The 15,209-nt window shown below is 48.5% G+C and overlaps 1 protein-coding gene across 1 annotated transcript in view; it reads left to right on the top strand.

The window, feature by feature from the left end:
- The window catches only part of LOC311099906 (protocadherin Fat 3-like), a gene marked incomplete at both ends in the record, with an annotated part of 292,315 nt that extends 278,640 nt beyond the window's left edge, over nt 1-13,675 (top strand). The window contains 2 exons of the mRNA XM_084140624.1: nt 12,304-12,500; nt 13,128-13,675. Of these exons, the coding sequence (XP_083996750.1) occupies nt 12,304-12,500; nt 13,128-13,675 (745 nt within the window). The remainder of the gene's footprint in view (nt 1-12,303; nt 12,501-13,127) is intronic.
- Between the last annotated feature and the right edge of the window lie 1,534 nt (nt 13,676-15,209).

Here is a 15,209-nt window from a genome sequence, read left to right as displayed (position 1 = left end):
CCCGTAGCAATCACGTCAGTAGCCATGAAGTGCTTTGAAAGGCTGCTCATGGCTCACAATGGTGAGACGTCCTATAGGGAGGAGGTCAGAGACCTGGCAGGACAACAACCTCTTCCTCAATGTGAGCAAGACAAAGGAGATGATCGTGGACTACAGAAAAATGCGGGTCGAACAGGCCCCCATTAACATCGACGGGGCTGTAGTGGAGCGGGTCGAGAGTTTCAAGTTCCTTGGTGTCCACATCACCAACAAACTATCATGGTCCAAACACACCAAGACAGTCGTGAAGAGGGCATGGCAACACCTTTTCTCCCTCAGGAGACTGAAAAGATTTGGCATGGGGTCCCCAAATCCTCAAAAAGTTATACAGCTGCACCATCGAGAGCATCTTGACCAGTTGCATCACCACCTGGTATGGCAACTGCTCGGCATCTCACAGTAAGGCGCTACAGAGGGTAGTGCGAACAGCCCAGTACATCACTGGAGCCAAGCTTTCCGGCCATCCAGGACCTATATACTAGGCGGTGTCTAAGGAAAGGCCAAAAAATTGTCAAAGACTCCAGTCACCCTAGTCATAGACTGTTCTCTCTGCTACCGCACGGCAAGCAGTACCGGAGTGCCAAGTCTAGAACCAAAAGGCTCCTTAACAGCTTCTACCCACAAGCCATAAGACTGCTGAACAATTAATCAAATGGCCACCCAGACTATTTACATTGACCCCCCCCCCCTTTGATTTTACACTGCTGCTACTCTCTGTTTATTATCTATGCATAGTCACTTTACCCCTACCTACATGTACATATTACCTCGACTAACCTGTACCCCCACACATTGACTCGGTACCAGTACCCCCTGTATATAGCCTCATTATTACCTGGACTAACCTGTACCCCCACACATTGACTCGGTACCGGTACCCCCTGTATATAGCCTCATTATTACCTGGACTAACCTGTACCCCCACACATTGACTCGGTACCAGTACCCCCTGTATATAGCCTCATTATTACCTGGACTAACCTGTACCCCCACACATTGACTCGGTACTGGTACCCCCTGTATATAGCCTCGTTAGTGTTACTTTATTGTGTTACTTTTTATAATTTTTTACTTTAGTTTATTTAGTAAATATTTTCTTAACTCTATTTATTGAACTGCATTGTTGGTTAAGGGGTTTTTAAGTAAGCATTTCACGGTAACGTCTACACCTGTTGTATTCGGCGCGTGTGACAATAAGATTTTATTTTATTTTATTTGATATATGGCTTTTGTTTGGCAGAGAGAATGACTGCATCTACAAGCCATGGTAGGATGCTGGTGAGCAAGCCTTTCATGGACACTTTACAGGCAAGAGGGCAAGAGGGACATGTCTCTCCATGTAGCTGGATCATCTGGAACATTGTGTTCAGGGGATAAGAGCACCCTTCCATGAATCAGGTACCTGTCCATTAATCAGACAGGCATTGAAGATATGTATGAGGTCATGGGAGGACTGGGGCCTGGTGACCTTTAAACTCTGGTTGGTGACACCTTTTAAGTGGGAGAACTTGCACAATTGGTGGCTGACTAAATACTTTTTCCCCCACTGTATATCATTACTAGTACTGGGCTGGGGGCTGGGGTATGAACTATATCATTACTAGTACTGGGCTGGGGTATGAACTATATCATTACCAGTACTGGGCTGGGGGCTGGGGTATGAACTATATCATTACTAGTACTGAGCGGGGGTATGAACTATATCATTACTAGTACTGGGCTGGGGTATGAACTATATCATTACCAGTACTGGCCTGGGGGCTGGGGTATGAACTATATCATTACTAGTACTGGGCTGGGGTATGAACTATATCATTACTAGTACTGGGCGGGGGCTGGGGTATGAACTATATCATTACTAGTACTGGGCGGGGGTATGAACGATATCATTACCAGTACTGGGCTGGGGTATGAACTATATCATTACCAGTACTGGGCTGGGGTATGAACTATATCATTACTAGTACTGGGCTGGGGTATGAACTATATCATTACCAGTACTGGGCTGGGGTATGAACTATATCATTACTAGTACTGGGCTGGGGTATGAACTATATCATTACTAGTACTGGGCTGGGGTATGAACTATATCATTACTAGTACTGGGCTGGGGGCTGGGGTATGAACTATATCATTACTAGTACTGGGCTGGGGTATGAACTATATCATTACTAGTACTGGGCTGGGGGCTGGGGTATGAACTATATCATTACCAGTACTGGGCTGGGGTATGAACTATATCATTACTAGTACTGGGCTGGGGGCTGGGGTATGAACTATATCATTACTAGTACTGGGCTGGGGTATGAATTATATCATTACCAGTACTGGGCTGGGGTATGAACTATATCATTACTAGTACTGGGCGGGGGTATGAACTATATCATTACCAGTACTGGGCTGGGGTATGAACTATATCATTACCAGTACTGGGCTGGGGTATGAACTATATCATTACTAGTACTGGGCTGGTGTATGAACTATATCATTACCAGTACTGGGCTGGGGTATGAACTATATAATTACCAGTACTGGGCTGGGGTATGAACTATATCATTACTAGTACTGGGCGGGGGTATGAACTATATCATTACTAGTACTGGGCTGGGGTATGAACTATATCATTACCAGTACTGGGCTGGGGTATGAACTATATCATTACTAGTACTGGGCTGGGGTATGAACTATATCATTACCAGTACTGGGCTGGGGTATGAACTATATCATTACTAGTACTGGGCTGGGGGTTGGGGTATGAACTATATCATTACTAGTACTGGGCAGGGGCGGGGGTATGAACTATATCATTACCAGTACTGGGCTGGGGTATGAACTATATCATTACTAGTACTGGGCAGGGGCGGGGGTATGAACTATATCATTACTAGTACTGGGCTGGGGGCTGGGGTATGAACTATATCATTACCAGTACTGGGCTGGGGTATGAACTATATCATTACTAGTACTGGGCTGGGGGTTGGGGTATGAACTATATCATTACTGGGCTGGGGGTTGGGGTATGAACTATATCATTACTAGTACTGAGCGGGGGTATGAACTATATCATTACTAGTACTGGGCGGGGGTATGAACTATATCATTACCAGTACTGGGCTGGGGTATGAACTATATCATTACCAGTACTGGGCTGGGGGCTGGGGTATGAACTATATCATTACCAGTACTGGGCAGGGGGCTGGGGTATGAACTATATCATTACCAGTACTGGGCTGGGGGCTGGGGTTTGAACTATATCATTACTAGTACTGGGCTGGGGGCTGGGGTATGAACTATATCATTACCACTACTGGGCTGGGGTATGAACTACAGTGGGGAAAAAAAGTATTTAGTCAGCCACCAATTGTGCATGTTCTCCCACTTAAAAAGATGAGAGAGGCCTGTAATTTTCATCATAGGTACACGTCAACTATGACAGAAAATCCAGAAAATCACATTGTAGGATTTTTAATGAATTTATTTGCAAATTATGGTGGAAAATAAGTATTTGGTCTCCTACAAACAAGCAAGATTTCTGGCTCTCACAGACCTGTAACTTCTTCTTTAAGAGGCTCCTCTGTCCTCCACTCGTTACCTGTATTAATGGCACCTGTTTGAACTTGTTATCAGTATAAAAGACACCTGTCCACAACCTCAAACAGTCACACTCCAAACTCCACTATGGCCAAGACCAAAGAGCTGTCAAAGGACACCAGAAACAAAATTGTAGACCTGCACCAGGCTGGGAAGACTGAATCTGCAATAGGTAAGCAGCTTGGTTTGAAGAAATCAACTGTGGGAGCAATTATTAGGAAATGGAAGACATACAAGACCACTGATAATCTCCCTCGATCTGGGGCTCCACGCAAGATCTCACCCCGTGGGGTCAAAATGATCACAAGAACGGTGAGCAAAAATCCCAGAACCACACGGGGGGACCTAGTGAATGACCTGCAGAGAGCTGGGACCAAAGTAACAAAGCCTACCATCAGTAACACACTACGCCGCCAGGGACTCAAATCCTGCAGTGCCAGACGTGTCCCCCTGCTTAAGCCAGTACATGTCCAGGCCCGTCTGAAGTTTGCTAGAGTGCATTTGGATGATCCAGAAGAGGATTGGGAGAATGTCATATGGTCAGATGAAACCAAAATATAACTTTTTGGTAAAAACTCAACTCGTCGTGTTTGGAGGACAAAGAATGCTGAGTTGCATCCAAAGAACACCATGCCTACTGTGAAGCATGGGGGTGGAAACATCATGCTTTGGGGCGGTTTTTCTGCAAAGGGACCAGGACGACTGATCCGTGTAAAGGAAAGAATGAATGGGGCCATGTATCGTGAGATTTTGAGTGAAAACCTCCTTCCATCAGCAAGGGCATTGAGATGAAACGTGGCTGGGTCTTTCAGCATTACAATGATCCCAAACACACCGCCCGGGCAACGAAGGAGTGGCTTCGTAAGAAGCATTTCAAGGTCCTGAAGTGGCCTAGCCAGTCTCCAGATCTCAACCCCATAGAAAATCTTTGGAGGGAGTTGAAAGTCTGTGTTGCCCAGCGACAGCCCCAAAACATCACTGCTCTAGAGGAGATCTGCATGGAGGAATGGGCCAAAATACCAGCAACAGTGTGTGAAAACCTTGTGAAGACTTACAGAAAACGTTTGACCTGTGTCATTGCCAACAAAGGGTATATAACAAAGTATTGAGAAACTTTTGTTATTGACCAAATACTTATTTTCCACCATAATTTGCAAATAAATTCATAAAAAATCCTACAATGTGATTTTCTGGATTTTTTTTCCTCATTTTGTCTGTCATAGTTGATGTGTACCTATGATGAAAATTACAGGCCTCTCTCATCTTTTTAAGTGGGAGAACTTGCACAATTGGTGGCTGACTAAATACTTTTTTCCCCCACTGTATATCATTACTAGTACTGGGCTGGGGGCTGGGGTATGAACTATATCATTACTAGTACTGGGCTGGGGTATGAACTATATCATTACTAGTACTGGGCTGGGGTATGAACTATATCATTACTAGTACTGGGCTGGGGGCTGGGGTATGAACTATATCATTACTAGTACTGGGCTGGGGTATGAACTATATCATTACCAGTACTGGGCTGGGGTATGAACTATATCATTACTAGTACTGGGCTGGGGTATGAACTATATCATTACCAGTACTGGGCTGGGGTATGAACTATATCATTACCAGTACTGGGCTGGGGTATGAACTATATCATTACCAGTACTGGGCTGGGGTATGAACTATATCATTACCAGTACTGGGCTCGGGGCAGGGGTTTGAACTATATCATTACTAGTACTGGGCTGGGGGCTGGGGTATGAACTATATCATTACCAGTACTGGGCTGGGGGCTGGGGTATGAACTATATCATTACCAGTACTGGGCTGGGGTATGAACTATATCATTACCAGTACTGGGCTGGGGGCTGGGGTATGAACTATTGTTCACAATAATGTAAATCGCTTTAGATTTATGATGCTGCCATAAGTATGCCAGTTTCTCCCTGCATACCTTTCTCTGTTCCACTGCCACCGAGTGATGGTTGAACGGTATCCCGAATAAAGTGCAGCTAAGCCTCAATCCAGTCAGTGAGGGTTGGTGACTGTCACCTCCGCAGGGCAATCCTCGCGTGTAGGGAACCTTTTCAGGATCCGTACAACATATTTCAGGAGTGGAGCACCAAAGGGTCTCCCGTCCCGATGTTTAGGCAGAAAAGATGCCGTTCCTGTAGAAAGCTCCTTTCAGCCGCCACTCTATTCCATTTCCCTGGATCTCCGGAAGAGACTAAGTTTGTTTTCTCCTGTAGCAGTTAAGTGTCAAGGCTTTTTCTGAAGGCTCTCTCGTGAGTCTGGATTTGTTTCCATTCATGTTGCGACAGTCGATGTTCATACTCGGAGAAATCCGGCCAGGTATCCCCGCCCACCAGATACACTGAGGATGGGTCGTCAATGCTCTATTGCTGAGTAGGGCTTGTTTGAAAGCTGGTTTTAGTGTTGAGACAAGGCACATCTGTATCAAAAGTGTGCAAAACATAATCTGACCTTTACTGGGTTAACGGCGGCAGTTAAAACGGGTTAAGTTATGTTAGTAAATAATATATATATATATATATATATATATATATAATAGTTTTGGCACAGAGCTGCAGCACTCGCGTCTGGACCGGATCTTTCAGTTCTGATTAGATATGCTAATAATATTTGAAAAATATTCATCCCCTGTCACGATCGTCGTAGGAGTGAGTAGACCAAGGCGCAGCGTGTGAAACAAACATGACTTTAATTAGTTAAAGTTACAAACAAAACACGACTCGTGAAGTCCACGGTGACACTGACCGAACACGGAACAAAAACCCACAAACACAAAGTGAAACACAGACAGTTAAATATGGCTCCCAATCAGAGACAACCAGCCGACAGCTGACACTCGTTGCCTCTGATTGGGAGTCACACAGGCAAACATAGAAACAGACAACCTAGAACACCCAAACAAAGAAACAGAACACATAGAATGAACACACCCTGGCTCAACATAAAGAGTCCCAGAGCCAGGGTGTGACAGTACCCCCCCCTAAAGGCGCGGACTGCGACCGCGCCTAAATACGAGCAAAACAGGGGAGGGCTGGGTGGGCATACCTCCTCGGCGGCGGTTCTGGCTCCGGCCTTGCCCACCACCCTCCAACAAACCCCCCATAGCGCCCCTGGTCCGGTCTGGCCCCGCTGGCTGGAGCCGGACTGGACGTAGCAGGGGCGGTAGGCTTCAGCTCCTTAGTGGAGCAGTTGAGCGGTACCTGAATTGGCACCGATGACCCAGGCACGGGTTGTGCCGGACTGACGACTCGCACCCTAGGCTTGGTGCGTGGAGCAGCGACGGGCCTTACCAGGCTGACGACTCGTACCCCGGGCTTGGTGCGAGTAGCAGGAACGGGCTGAACCAGGCTGACGACTCGCACCCCTGGCTTGGTGCGAGTGGCAGGAACGGGCTGGACCAGGCTGACGACTCGCACCCCTGGCTTGGTGCGAGTGGCAGGAACGGGCTGGACCAGGCTGACGACGCACACCGTAGGCTTGGTGCGTGGAGCAGGGACAGGCCGGGCTGGGCTGTCGACGCACACCGTAGGCTTGGTGCGTGGAGCAGGGACAGGCCGGGCAGGGCTGGCGACGCACACCGTAGGCTTGGTGCGTGGAGCAGGAACAGGCCGGGCTGGGCTGGCGACGCACACCGTAGGTTTGGTGCGTGGAGCAGGGACAGGCCGGGCTGGGCTGTCGACGCACACCGTAGGCTTGGTGCGTGGAGCAGGAACAGGCCGGGCAGGGCTGGCGACGCACACCGTAGGCTTGGTGCGTGGAGCAGGAACAGGCCGGGCTGGGCTGGCGACGCACACCGTAGGCTTGGTGCGAGTGGCAGGAACGGGCTGGACCAGGCTGACGACGCACACCGTAGGCTTGGTGCGTGGAGCAGGGACAGGCCGGACAGGGCTGGCGACGCACACCGTAGGCTTGGTGCGTGGAGCAGGAACAGGCCGGGCTGGGCTGGCGACGCACACCGTAGGCTTGGTGCGTGGAGCAGGAACAGGCCGGGCAGGGCTGGCGACGCACACCGTAGGTTTGGTGCGTGGAGCAGGGACAGGCCGGGCTGGGCTGTCGACGCACACCGTAGGCTTGGTGCGTGGAGCAGGAACAGGCCGGGCAGGGCTGGCGACGCACACCGTAGGCTTGGTGCGTGGAGCAGGAACAGGCCGGACCGTACTGGGAACACACACCACTGGCCTTAAACGGGGATCAGGAACGGGCCGGACCGGACTGGCAATACGCCTCAGTACCTCTCGCCGTGCCTCTACAACTTCCTTCCCTCCTCTCGCCAATGGCTCCCGTAACCCGGTGGCCTTCTCTCCTCGTCTCCCATTTCGCCCTGTGGCAGCCTCCTGCTGCCCAGTCGCCCATGCCGTGTGCCCCCCCCTAAAAATTTCTTGGGGTTGCCTCTCGCCTGTCCGACGTTGACCCGTTTGGCGCCGCTGCTCCTCTCCTGCCTGGGTCTCCCCCTTTATCGCCTTCCGGTACCGGACGGCCTCCTCCTCAGTAATCTGCCCCCAACCGAGGAGGACATCCACCAGAGTCACCTCCTGCGTGTGTTCCTGGACACGCTGCTTGGTCCTGGTATGGTGGGTTTTTCTGTCACGATCGTCGTAGGAGTGAGTAGACCAAGGCGCAGCGTGTGAAACAAACATGACTTTAATTAGTTAAAGTTACAAACAAAACACGACTCGTGAAGTCCACGGTGACACTGACCGAACACGGAACAAAAACCCACAAACACAAAGTGAAACACAGACAGTTAAATATGGCTCCCAATCAGAGACAACCAGCCGACAGCTGACACTCGTTGCCTCTGATTGGGAGTCACACAGGCAAACATAGAAACAGACAACCTAGAACAACCAAACAAAGAAACAGAACACATAGAATGAACACACCCTGGCTCAACATAAAGAGTCCCAGAGCCAGGGTGTGACATCCCCTTTGGCGTTTTTCCGATTTTGTTGCATTACAACCTGTAATTTAAATGGATTTTTTATTTGAATTTCATGTAATGGACATACACAAAATAGTCCAAATTGGTGAAGTGAAATGAAAAAAATAACTTGTTTAAAAAAAATTCTAAAAAATTTATAATGGAAAAGTGGTGTGTGCATATATATTCACCCCCTTTGCTATGAAGCCCCTAAATAAGATCTGGTGCAACCAATTACCTTTAGAAGTCACATAATTAGTTAAATAAAGTCCACCTGTGTGCAATCTAAGTGTCACATGATCTGTCACATGATCTCAGTATATATACACCTGTTCTGAAAAGCCCCAGAGTCTGCAACACCATTAAGCAAGGGGCACCACCAAGCAAGCGGCATCATGAAGACCAAGGAGCTCTCCAAACACGTCAGGGACAAAGTTGTGGAGAAGTACAGATCAGGGTTAGGTTATAAAAAAGTATCCTAAACTTTGAACATCCCACAGAGCACCATTAAATCCATTATAAAAAAATTGAAAGAATATGGCACCACAACATACCTGCCAAGAGAGGCAACAAAGAGACCAAAGATAACCCTGAAGGAGCTGCAAAGTTCCACAGCAGAGATTGGCGTATCTGTCCATAAGACCACTTTAAGCCGTACACTCTACAGAGCTGGGCTTTACGGAAGAGTGGCCAAAAAAAAAGGCATTGCTTAAAGGAAAAAATAAGCAAACACGTTTGGTGTTCGCCAAAAGGCATGTGGGAGACTCCCCAAACATATGGAAGATGGTACTCTGGTCAGATGAGACTAAAATTGAGCTTTTTGGCCATCAAGGAAAACGCTATGTCTGGCGCAAACCCAACACCTCTCATCAGCCCGAGAACACCATCCCCACAGTGAAGCATGGTGGTGGCAGCATCATGCTGTGGGGATGTTTTTCATCGGCAGGGACTGAGAAACTGGTCAGAATTGAAGGAATGATGGATGGCGCTAAATACAAGGACATTCTTGAGGGAAACCTGTTTCAGTCTTCCAGAGATTTGAGACAGGGACGGAGGTTCACCTTCCAACAGGACAATGACCCTAAGCATACTCCTAAAGCAACACTTGAGTGGTTTAAGGGGAAACATTGAAATGTCTTGGAATGGCCTAGTCAAAGCCCAGACCTCAATCCAATTGAGAATCTGTGGTATGACTTAAAGATTGCTGTACACCAGCGGAACCCATCCAACTTGAAGGAGCTGGAGCAGTTTTGCCTTGAAGAATGGGAAAAAATCCCAGTGGCTAGATGTGCCAAGCTTATAGAGACATACCCCAAGAGACTTGCAGCTGTAATTGCTGCAAAAAGTGGCTCTACAAAGTATTGACTTTGGGGGGGCGTGAATAGTTATGCACGCTCAAGTTTTCTGTTTTTTTGTCTTATTTCTTGTTTGTTTCACAATAAAAAATATTTTGCATCTTCAAAGTGGTAGGCATGTTGTCAAAATCAAATGATACAAACCCCTAAAAAATCCATTTTAATTCCAGGTTGTAAGGCAACAAAATAGGAAAAATGCCAAGGGGGGTGAATACTTTCGCAAGCCACTGTATATATCTACTTACTCATCCATTCTCCTTCATTCACTCACACCGTACAGTGCATTCGGAAAGTATTCAGACCCCTTGACTTTTTCCACATTTGTTACGTTACAGCCTTATTCTAAAATGGATTAAATAATTTTTTCCCTCATCAATCTACACACAATATCCCATAATGACAAAGCAAAAACAGCTTTTTAGACATTTTTGCACATTTATTAAACATAAAAAACAGAAATACCTAAATTACAAAAGTATTCAGACCCTTTAAAATTGAGCTCAGGTGCATCCTGTTTCCATTGATCATCCTTGAGATGTTTCTACAACTTGATTGGAGTCCACCTGTGGTAAATTCAATTGATTGGATACGATTTGGAAAGGCACACACCTGTATATTTAAGGTCCCACAGTTGACAGTGCATGTCAGAGCAAAAACCAAGCCATGAAGTCGAAGGAATTGTCCGTAGAGCTCAGAGAAAGGCTTGTGTCGAGGCACAGATCTGGGAAAGGGTACCAAAAAAGTTCTGCTGCATTGAAGGTCCACAAGAACACGGTGGCCTCCATCATTCTTAAATGGAAGAAGTTTGGAACCACCAAGACTCTTCCTAGAGCTGGCCGCCCGGCCAAACTGAGCAATCGGGGGAGAAGGGCCTTGGTCAGGGAGGTGACCAAGAACCCGATGTTCACTCTGACAGAGTTCTAGAGTTCCTCTGTGGAGATGGGAGAACCTTCCAGAAGGACAACCATCTCTGCAGCACTCCACCAATAAGGTCTTTATGGTAGAGTGGCCAGACGGAAGCCACTCCTCAGTAAAAGGCACATGACAGGCTGCTTGGAGTTTGCCAAAAGGCACCTAAAGGACTCTCAGACCATGAGAAAAAGATTCTCTGGTCTGATGAAACCAAATTGGCCTGAATGCCAAGCGTCATGTCTGGAGGAAACCTGGCACCATCCCTACGTTTAAACATGGTGGTGGCAGCATCATGCTGTGGGGATGTTTTTCAGCGGCAGGGACTGGGAGACTACTTAGGATCGAGGGAAAGATGAACGGAGCAAAGTACAGAGAGATCCTTGATGAAAACCTGCTCCAGGGTGCTCAGGACCTCAGACTGGGGCGAAGGTTCACCTTCCAACAGGACAACGACCCTAAGCACACAGCCAGGACAACACAGGAGTGGCTATGGGACAAGTCTCTGAATGTCCTTGAGTGGCCCAGTCAGAGCCCGGACTTGAACCCGATCGAACATCTCTGGAGAGACCTGGAAATAGCTGTGCAGCGACGCTCCCCATCCAACCTGACAGAGCTTGAGAGGTTCTGCAGAGAAGAATGGGAGAACATCTCCAAATACAGGTGTGCCAAGCTTGTAGTGTCATACCCAAGAAGACTCGAGGCTGTAATCGCTGCCAAAGGTGCTTCAACAAAGTACTGAGTAAAGGGTCTGAATACTTGTGTAAATGTGATATTTCTGTAAATGTGCAAACATTTCCAACAATTGAATCCATTTTTTTTTAAAGGTTGTAACGTAACAAAATGTGGAAACAATTAAGGGGCCTGAATACTTTCCGAATGCACCCATTACAAAATCAAGCAAATGGTGCTCAACTCATGACAAAATAGTTCACTTTGCAAAAAAAAGAACAACCTTAACATCAATAGCCACTACAATGTAAACACATGATTTTGAGTTGAGCACCATTTGCTTGATTTCGTCATGAGTTGAGCACCATTTGCTTGATTTCGTCCTGAGCTGAGCACAATTTGCTTGATTTTGCGCACCCACAACTAACGTTATCGCCATTAGCTATCTAGCTAGCATTCAAGCGACGCTAGTCAGCATAGGCTGCTACATGATAATCAGCTAGCATTAGCTTGCTAGCGAGTCTAGTCCAACGGAAAACCGACGAAGATGCCTGGATGACATTTGTGTAGAGTTCGTCAAAGAGTACTTAGTGGATTGTAAGAGCATTTAAAAACATAAACAAAGACTTGTTTTTTTTTCACTGATTTTATAACTGCAATGTTTCCTGCTCTCCACCGGCATGTTCCCTGACCCCCAATACAGCAGTGAAGTTCCCCTCCAGCGAAGATGTACAGTAATCACACTTTACAACTTTTAGTGTTTTCAGCTTTCTAACACTCTTCCTCCTCTTCCTCCCCAGCCTACCAGTGGGACTCGTCTGATTGGCTGTCCCCGTCCCGGCTCCGCCTCCCTGGCATCGAGGGGGGAACGCGCTATGACATTACAGACGACCTTCCGTCGTTCAGCCGAGCAGGAAGCGTGCGCTCACTGCAGCTGGACTACGGGCTGAGGGGGTACAGGAAGGAACGAGGAAGAGAAAACACAAGTGACAGAAGAAGCCTCAGCTCACTCTCAGCTGAGAAAAAGAGAGAAAGAGGGATGGAGAGAGAGAGAGGGAGAGGGGTGGAGAGAGGGAGAGGGATGGAGAGAGAGAGAGGGATGGAGAGAGAGAGAGGGAGAGGGATGGAGAGAGAGAGAGGGATGGAGGGAGAGAGAGGGATGGAGAGAGGGATGGAGAGAGAGAGAGGGATGGAGGGAGAGAGAGGGATGGAGAGAGGGATGGAGAGAGAGAGAGGGATGGAGAGAGGGAGAGGGATGGAGGGAGAGAGAGGGATGGAGAGAGGGAGAGGGATGGAGGGAGAGAGAGGGATGGAGGGAGAGAGAGGGATGGAGAGAGGGATGGAGAGAGGGATGGAGAGAGGGAGAGGGATGGAGGGAGAGAGAGGGATGGAGGGAGGGAGAGGGATGGAGGGAGGGAGAGGGATGGAGGGAGAGAGAGGGATGGAAGGAGAGAGAGGGATGGAGGGAGAGAGAGGGATGGAGGGAGAGAGAGAGAGAAGGTATGAAGGAGGGAGAGGCCATAGAGGGTATGGTTCAGCTGATAGAAGAGGTCAGAGAGACAGAAGCAGGAACAGGAGGGAAAGGCGTGAGTCTATTGACGGAGGGGGGACAGGGTATGGGGCTGAGAGACCACACTCAGCAGAGAGGAGGTACGAGGGACATAGAGGGACAGGGTACAGGATAGACGGAGTGATCACAGGCCAAAGAAGAGTCCACTCCAGCGAGGGAGTGAAAGAGCACCAACCTGATCGAGAGGAGACCTCATCACCAGTGTATGAAGAGTACCGTGAGCCCAACCCAGACCCAGACCCAGACCCTGTCCCAGAACCTGACCAGAACCACTATGATACTCTCCCCCCAACGCGGCCTGCCTACCAGGGTTACCCCTCTCCTCCTCCAGGGTTCAACCTCCACCCAGCCCAGATGCTGCCCCCGCTCAGGGCCTGGGACGGACAGAACACCTGGGCGCCCCTGGAGGAGACCCAGGGGTCGGGAGTTGGGGGTCAGGTTTCAAGGCTAGAGAGGTCTGAGTCAGGAGATGAGCTGGAGAGACTGTTGAATCTGGTGTCTCTCAGAGCTCGGAGGGCTACACGCACACAGAGACCCTCTGAAACACCCCCTCCTCCAGAACCATCCACTGGCTGGGACGGGCTGTACTGATCAGACCATCCTCCAGAACCATCCACTGGCTGGGAAGGGCTGTACTGATCAGACCATCCTCCAGAACCATCCACTGGCTGGGAAGGGCTGTACTGATCAGAGACTCCTCCACTCCAGAACCATCCACTGGCTGGGAAGGGCTGTACTGATCAGAGCATCCTCCACTCCAGAACCATCCACTGGCTGGGACGGGCTGTACTGATCAGACCATCCTCCAGAACCATCCAATGGCTGGGAAGGGCTGTACTGATCAGAGACTCCTCCACTCCAGAACCATCCACTGGCTGGGAAGGGCTGTACTGATCAGAGCATCCTCCACTCCAGAACCATCCACTGGCTGGGACGAGCTGTACTGATCAGAGCATCCTCCAGAACCATCCACTGGCTGGGACGGGCTGTACTGATCAGAGCATCTTCCACTCCAGAACCATCCACTGGCTGGGACGAGCTGTACTGATCAGACCATCCTACAGAACCATCCACTGGCTGGGACGGGCTGTATTGATCAGACCATCCTCCACTCCAGAACCATCCACTGGCTGGGACGGGCTGTACTGATCAGACCATCCTCCAGAACCATCCACTGGCTGGCTCTTTTGCGAGGCAGGACCAGCACAAGACAAGCTCCTGCGATAGACTCTCTAGATAGAACAACTTTCGTTAATATCACATCTATTTAAATGCAGTCACTGTAAGTCACTTTGAATAGAAACGTTCCAAACATTACCTCAACAGTGCAACACAACATGCAATTTTTTTTCACAACATGGAATTCTTTTGAAATACTGTAACTATTAATAGTATTGCTTTGAGTCTGTGTAACAAACCATTTTAACCCATGTATAGTATGATTACATTACACACACAGACACAGAGACGGAGAGAGAGAGAGAGAGAGAGAGAGATAGACAGACAGACAGACAGACAGAGATGGAGAGAGAGAGAGAGAGAGAGACAGACAGACACAGAGACGGAGAGAGAGAGACAGACAGACAGACAGACAGAGACAGCGAGAGAGAGAGACAGACAGACACACAGAGACGGAGAGAGAGAGAGACAGACAGACAGACAGACACACAGAGACGGAGAGAGAGAGAGACAGACACACAGAGACGGAGAGAGAGAGAGACAGACAGACACACAGAGATGGAGAGAGAGACAGACAGACACACAGAGAATGAGAGCGAGACAGACAGACAGACAGACAGAGACTGAGAGAGAGAGAGAGACAGACACACAGAGACGGGGAGAGAGAGAGAGAGAGAGAGACAGACAGACACACAGAGACGGGAGAGAGAGAGAGAGAGAGAGAGAGACAGACAGACACACAGAGACGGGAGAGAGAGAGAGAGAGACAGACAGGTACAGGGTATTGAATAGGTGCAGTCACAGCCTGTATCTTCAGAGGATCAACAATATGAAGTGTTGATTCTCTTTCCTTTACAGTTGTATGTTATATATTTTACTACAGATCTGCCATTCGACATGTAGGTTTATCCTCTGTCTGTCAATATGAGCTTGTTTGTAAATATAC

This window comes from Coregonus lavaretus (assembly GCF_964263955.1).
Source record: "Coregonus lavaretus genome assembly, chromosome: 24".
NCBI lineage: Eukaryota > Metazoa > Chordata > Actinopteri > Salmoniformes > Salmonidae > Coregonus > Coregonus lavaretus.
Note: the sequence above shows the minus strand (reverse complement) of the source record. Positions and strands in the feature narration are given on the sequence as shown.